The sequence below is a fragment of the Phaseolus vulgaris genome, chromosome 10, assembly GCF_000499845.2.
Source record: "Phaseolus vulgaris cultivar G19833 chromosome 10, P. vulgaris v2.0, whole genome shotgun sequence".
Taxonomy (NCBI): domain Eukaryota; kingdom Viridiplantae; phylum Streptophyta; class Magnoliopsida; order Fabales; family Fabaceae; genus Phaseolus; species Phaseolus vulgaris.
In genome coordinates this window covers 22,081,821-22,089,635 of record NC_023750.2, presented here as the reverse complement: position 1 = coordinate 22,089,635, position 7,815 = coordinate 22,081,821, and the positions used below count along the sequence as shown (strand labels likewise).

The window sequence follows — 7,815 nt, the reverse complement described above, 5'->3', positions numbered from 1 at the left end:
ACAGATTAAGGCACATGACATTGATTGAAAGACAATTAATCATAAGAAAGAACTTTGAAACAAAAATTGAGAGCAAATAAAAGGAAGGTCTTATCCTTGTGTTGTTTCTTCAATGAGCCAATTGCTTGTTGATCAAGAAAACTTCTTTTCACTATTTTGACCTTTTGCACAGCATTGATTCAGCTTCAATGACTTCCCTTTTTCTTCAACAGCTTGATCAGAAGGCTCAAATCTTCCTTTTCTCTTCATTTTTCCTGCATAAACAAATTCAAGTTGCAAGATTTGGTCCCCTTACAAATTTGGGTCCACTTGGCTTTTCTTTGCTGTTAGAAACATCACATCCCTTAGGAATCCATTTCATAAAACCTTTAGGAACATAATATTTTCTAATTTTGCAGAATCTAACAGAGTGGCCTTTCTTCATGCAGTAAAAGCATGTAACAACCGGTTGTTTCGTCTTAACAATCGGTTGTTTTTCTGATTTTCTCAAAAAACTTTTTGAAAATCTATCTTGCTTGTTCTGTGGATTGAAGCCTAAACCAGCCTTTCCAAAAACACAACTTTGAAATGCTAGAACATTCTCAAAGTTTGACTTTCCTTTTGAAAGCTTGTCCACAATTTCAACAAGATAGTGAACATTTTTCTCAAGATTTTCACAATTTGTGCAATTGAGAGTATCACACTTGCAAGAGGCATTTTTGAAATATTTTTCCAGTTTTTCAAAATCACTTTTTGCTTTTCTCAGTTCCTCTTCAAGTGATCTAACTTTCTTTTCAAGCCCATTGTTAAGATCTTTCAATCGGTTGTTTGAAAGAACCAATCTATTAGCTTCATCATGTGTTTCTTGAAAAGCTTCAAGCAATTCACTATAGTTTTGTTCATTTAAGGAAGCACATGATCTTACCTCACTTGAACTGCATGAATCATCATCATCATCCTCAGCAACTAAGCATATGTTGGCTTTTTCATCTTCACTTGATGAAGAACTTGATGATGACACTTCATTTTCATCCCAAGCTATGTAGGCTCTTTTTGTTTTGCCTTTCTTCTCCTTGTAGCTTGTCTTTTTCTCTTTACTCTTGTTAGGACAATCAGCCTTTATGTGACCTTGCTCACCACAACCAAAACAAGTATATTTATTTGAATTAAATTCATTGAGTTTCTTGTTTCCATACCTATCCTTGTTGTTGTCTTTGTTGAGGTTTCTTTTGAGGAATTTGCTGAATTTTCTTGACAGCAAACTTAGATTTCCCTCATCACTATCATCACTTGAATCTTGCTTTCCCTTATGTTTGGATGCTTTCAAGGCTATGCTCCTTGTGTGCTTGTCTTCACTTTCTTGAACATTGAGTCTATTCATCTCTAGCTCATGTTCCCTAAGCTTTCCAAACAAAGAGGCAACACTTAATGATGTTAGATCTTTAGATTCGGAAATAGCAGTTACCTTTGGTTGCCATGCTCTATCAAGACATTTTAAGATCTTGATGTTCAGCTCCTCTTTATCAAACGTCTTGTCAAGGCTCATAAGGTGATTGATGATGTGTGTAAACCTTTTCTGCACTTCAGATATGGTTTCACCTTTCAACATTCTAAACATCTCATACTCTTGGATGAGAGCATGCTTTCTAGCCCTTTTCACCTCATTTGTTCCTTCATGAGTGACTTCCAAAGCATCCCACATCTCTTTTGATGATTTGCATTGTGAGACCCTGAAAAACTCATCAGAATTTAAAGCAGAGGTTATAATATTTTTGGCAATGCAATCGAATTTGGCCTTTCTACTTTCTGCTTCAGTCCATTGAGACCATGGCTTCTCAATGACAGAACCATCTTTTTCAAATGTTGGAATAAAAGGACCATTTTCAATTGCATCCCAAATTCCATAAATATTTTCATTCTAACTTTCCAAAACTGGTAATTCAAACCACAAAACAAGGGTGGTCTGTTTATTGAGGCACCTTCCCCAAACGGTAGTCTATCAGCCATTTTGAAAGATTTTAGGATCAACATGAATGACTTACAAGAACCAAGCCCTTGATGCCAATTGTTAGAAAAGATGACTTTAAACTAGAGAGGGGGGGGGGGGGGGGTGAATGGTTTAAAGGGGTTTTCGCAAACTTTTCAAAGCTAGAATGAACTTATTTCAGAAACCAATTGATTCAGCAATTCAGTTAGCCAAAATAGCAAGCAAAACTGTAATACCAGAAAAACAATCGGTTGTTTATACCAGCAAACAACAATCAAACTGAAATTAAAGAGTTAGGGATAGAAAGATTGTACACAGCTGTTTATACTGGTTCACTCCAACCCAGAGCTACATCCAGTCTTCTCAGAAACCCTGAGGAAATCCACTAAGCAACCACACCTTGATCACTTACAACAACAACCAAGAGAATGACCTTGAATACCTTAAGAAACAAACTCTCCTTGGCCAACACTAAGATTGCTGATCTTGAACACCTCAAGAACACACAGCCAATCTCAGCAACACATACTAATAGAATTGTTCAGCAGTTTACACAGATTACACTTGTTACAGATGAATATCTGAAATCAATACAAGAGAATCCTATTCAGCACCTTGATCAATCTCTCAACTCTTTTGCAATCTCATAATACTTTGAAAAACTCTTCTTAGATGAAAACTGTTTCAAGATTCTTCTTATATCAAAACTGTTTTTCAGAAAATATCTAAGAATATAGTTTGTTATCAAATATTAACAAACTCTTAATTGCATTTAAAATAGATTGGTCAAAGCATTTAATGACTGGAGCGTATTCAGTTAAAGCATTTAAAGCTCAGTCAAAGAAAATAGTTTTTCTGTTATGGTTTTAAAACAAACAATCGATTGTTTCTTCGAATCAATCGGTTGTTTTGTTACTTAACAAAAACACCATTCAAAAACAGTTTTCAAACTTTCTCAAAACACCTAAGTGTAAATAATCGGTTGTTTCGACAAAACAGTCAGTTGTTTCAACTTAGTTTGAAAAACATTTTGCTTTGTTAAAATTGAGATGGTAATTGCTTTGAGATTTAATCTAAGTGTTGATTACAACATAGAACTACCCCAGAACAAGATTAAAACAGCACAACAGCATCAAGCACAACAGAGGCTTCATCATCCTTCAAAGGATTTGGATTCTTCAAAACATTGAACACCACTTGGTTCAACATGTAGCACTTGCAAAAGGTAAAGGAGTATAAAGTCCATGAGGCATTATTTTAGACTTAGCTTTTAAATATGATATACATCTAAAACAATGTCTTTGGACGTGTCTTCTCATATGTGGTCAAAAGAATTGTCCTTTTAAAAGCTCTTGAGTCTTATCAACTCCAAAATGACCCATGAGACCTCCTTCATGAGATTCTTTTACAATAAGTTTTCTATGTGTTCCTTGAGGTATACAAAGTTTTCCTTCTTTAAAAAGATACCCCTTAGACACATAAAATCCTCCTTGTGCTCTATGTTCAAATTTAGCAAAGATGGATGCAAAATCATGATCTTCTTTGTAGAGTTCAATTATGTTTTCAAATCCAAGAATTTGGGCTCTAAGTTTTGAAAATAGGGCATGTCTCCTTGAGAGAGCATCGACCACAATGTTTGTACTACTCTTCTTGTATTTGACAACATTAGGAAATTGTTCAAGAAATTCCATCCATTTTGCATGTCGTTTGTTCAACTTATGTTGACCTTTCAAATATTTTAAAGACTAATGATCACTATGAATGACAAATTCCTTAGGACTAGATAATGCTCCCAAGTTTTTAAGGCCCTCACAAGTGCATAGAGCTCTTTATCATAGGTGGGGTAGTTGAGAGTGACTCCATGAAGTTTTTCGCTAAAGTAAGCAATTGGATGTCCACCTTGCAACAAAACGGCTCCTATGCCTACTCCCGATGCATCACACTCTAGCTCAAAAGTTTATGCAAAATTTGGTAAAGCTAGAATGGGTACATTAGTGAGTTGAGCTTTTAGCCTCTTGAAGGCTTGATCTTGCTTCTTGGTCCAACAAAATGGAGTGTTTTTCTTCACTAACTCATTGAATGATGAAGCTAGACTTGAGAAGTTAGACACAAATCTTCTATAAAAGCTTGCTAATCCATGAACACTTCTAACTTCCCCTACATTTTGTGGAATTGGCCATTCTTGGATGACTTTGATTTTTTCGGGGTCAACATGTACCCCATTTTTGTTAACTATAAAACCTAAAAATACTACACTATCAACACAAAAAGTACATTTATCTTTATTAGCAAACAAGCTATTATTCCTAAGCACTAGGAGAACTTCCCTAAGGTGACTTAGGTGAGATTCTAAACTTTTGCTATATACTAAAATATCATCAAAATAAACTACTACATATTTACCTATACAATCCCTTAAGACATGATTCATTAGCCTCATGAAAGTGCTAGGTGCATTAGTGAGCCCAAAAGGCATCACTTACCATTCATATAGTCTAAATTTGGTGATATCCACTTTTAAGATCAATTTTAGAAAATATGATGGACCCATGCAATTCATCAAGCATGTCATTTAGTCTTGGAATTGGGTGCCTATACTTGATGGTGATGTTATTGATGACTCTACAATCACAACACATTCTCACGTGCCATCTTTTTTGGGCACCAACAAGACAGGTACTTATCCAACAAATCCTGCACTTGTGATTCTATCTCCTTAGTTTCTTCAGGATTAGTTCTATAGGCCGGTCTATTTGGTAGACTAGCTCCCGGAACTAAATCTATTCGATGTTCAATTCTTCTAAAAGGGGGGAGTCCATTAGGGCCTTCCTTAGAGTATATGTCATCAAAGTCTTTAAAAAGATCTTTTATTTGAGGAGGTAGAACACAAGTCTCAGTAAATGTGGCAGTGCATGTAAGTGTTCCTTTACAAAGTAGGAGACTTGAAGGTTGTTCAAAAAGAAGTATTTTTTCAATATTATTTTCAAATTTTTCTTCTTCTTTCTGAATGACCTTGTGGGAAGGAACACTCTTCTCCCACGCCTCTTTTTCCATAAGGGCTTTTTCTTGGTTTTCTACTCTTTTTTTCTCTTCCTCTTTTTTTCTTTCTCATTTGCACTTGGTCCTTTATCACTTGGGAAGATGATAAGGGATAAAGTACAAACTTCTTTTCTTTGTGAGTGAAAGTAATCTCATTGGTAAGACCATTGTACATAGTTTTTTTTATCAAATTGCCAAGGTCTACCCAACAAAATATGACAAGCTTCCATGGGCACTATGTCACACAAAACTTTATCGTTATAATTCCCCACAAAATTTTGACTTTCACTTGTTGATCTACAGTTAATTCCCCATCTTCATTGATCCATTGAAGTTTGTAAGGTTTAGGATGAGGGATTAATTGTAGATTTAACTTTTCAACCATCCTAGCACTACAAAAACTGCAGCAATAACCACTATCCACAATGAGAGAACACACATTTTCAAAAACTTTACACCTTGTGTGAAAAATGTTTTCCCTTTGTGTCTCTTGGCTCATACTAGGTTGATTGTTGAGGGTTCTACGGATCATCATCAATTCACCCTCACATGGATAAGCCCCTTCACTATTTTCTTTTTCTTCTTCCTCACTAGCTTCATCACTTTGGCTACTATATACATCCTTACCCCTTAAGAATATAGTTCTCCTATTTGGGCATTGGGCAGCTATATGACCTCTTCCAAAGCATTTAAAACATTTTTTATCTCGGCTATGGGGTTGTGGGGTTATCACTTCTTTATCTATATTTTTGGGAGTTTCCTTAGATCTTTCCTTTGAAGTTTCCTCCCTTTTATACTCTCTCTTGGGATAAGAGTTAGAATATGAACCTTCCCTACGACTTGAAGTTTTCTTTAAATTTTGTTGTTCAACTTTGATACAAAGTTGAATTAAATCATTCAAGTCTCTATAGGGTAAAAGTTCAACTCTATCTCTAATCTCAAGATTGAGTCCACTCAAAAACCTTGCTATGGTAGTGGTTTCAGACTCCCTAATTGAGGCTCTCATCATGTATAATTCCATTTTTTGCCTATATTCCTCTACGCTCATAGTCTTTTGTTGGAGTCTTTGGAGCTTGTCCATTAACTCCCCTAAGATCATTCCAATACTCTATGGGAGGGTCCTTATGAAGACGCCTATCTTGCTCAAGGGTAGTCCACTAATACATATAATTACCCTGAAAGCTTAGGGTGGCTAGGGGTACCTCTCATTCCTCACTCACTCTATGGCAAACAAATAATTGTTTTACCTTCATTTCCCAATCTAAGTAAGTTTCTACGTTTTCTTTTCCATGGAAATAAGGTAGATCTACTCCAACCTCCTTTTTTGTCTTTCTCTTCTAGCTCTCCTAAGGGGTGGTTGATAATAGTCATTAATTCCAAGATTTGATTCTCAAAGAGATTCATCTCCAATAGAGCTAGATCCATGAGAACTTTTTTTTGGATTTATTGTTTTCATCCCTTTCTTTAGCCAATTTCAACTCCTTGAGTTGGGACTCATTTTACAAGTATTACTGCTAGTCCTGCTAGTAAAACTAGTACTGATAGTAATATTAGTACTTGTAGCAATACTAGTAATAAAAGTACTGCTAATTATACCAGTTATACTAGTACTACTAGTATTACTAGAACTGCTAGTAATATAAGTACTGTTAGTAATACTAGTATTGCTAAAAATACTAGTACTACTAGTAATAATAGTACTGCTAGTAATACTAGTATTGCTAGTAATATTAGTACTACTAGTAATACTAGTACTGCTAATAATATTAGTACTGCTAGTAATACTAGCACTGGAAGTACTGCTAATAATACTAGTAATACTAGTACTGCTAGTAATATTAGTACTTCTAGTAATACAAGTAATCCTAGTACTACTAGTAATACTAGTACTGCTAGTAATACTAGTACTTCTAGTAATACATGTAATACTAGTACTCCTAGTAATACAATTACTACTAGTAATACTAGTAATAATAGTACTGCTAGTAATACTAGAACTACTAGTAATACTAGTACTGCTAGTAACACTAGTACGGTTAGTATTGCAAGATATACTAGTACTGCTAGTAATACTAGTATTGCTAGTAATACTAGTACTACTAGTACTGCTAGATATACTAGTACTTCTAATTATGCTAGTAATACTAAGACTGCTAGTACTGTTGGGTTTAATAGTGCTATGATCAGTTTCATCAAAAACAACATGCATTGATTCTTCTACTATAAGCAACCTTTTATTGAAGACTCTATATGCATGACCATTCAAAGCATAACCAATGTGCACACCTTCATCAGATTTAGCATCAAACTTACCAAGATTTTCTTTGCCATTATTCAATACAAAGCATTTACACCCAAATACCCTAAGGCGGCTCACACTAGGTTTTCTGCACTTATACAATTCATATGGGGTTTTCTTAAGAATAGGTCTTATTAGGGTTCTATTTAACACATAAGCTGCAGTATAAACTACATCAGCCCAAAAATACTTAGGAAGCTTAGATTCATTTAACATAGTTCTAGCTAGTTCCTCTAATGATCTATTTTTCCTTTCAACTACACCATTTTGTTGGGGTGTCCTAGGGGCTGAAAAGGTATGTGCTATCCCATGCTTCTCACAGAACCTCTCAAATCTAGCATTCTGAAACTCTCCCCCATGATCACTTCGAATTGATTTTATGCAGCAACCATTTTCATTTTGTAGAATTTTTGCTAATTTCTTAAAGGCAGTGTAAGCATCATGTTTATGTGCAAGAAATAGAGTCCATGTAAATCTAGAGTAATCATCCACAACAACTAAAGCATACAAA

At 35.1% G+C, this 7,815-nt stretch overlaps 1 protein-coding gene across 1 annotated transcript; it reads left to right on the top strand.

Annotated features, from left to right (window-relative positions):
* The first annotated feature begins 6,294 nt into the window (after positions 1 to 6,294).
* On the top strand, positions 6,295 to 7,217 carry LOC137816914 (uncharacterized). The gene is made up of 2 exons (XM_068620091.1): positions 6,295 to 6,305; positions 6,605 to 7,217. The coding sequence occupies exons 1-2, from the start codon at positions 6,295 to 6,297 to the stop codon at positions 7,215 to 7,217; spliced, it is 624 nt and encodes a 207-aa protein (XP_068476192.1).
* The last annotated feature ends 598 nt before the right edge of the window (positions 7,218 to 7,815 follow it).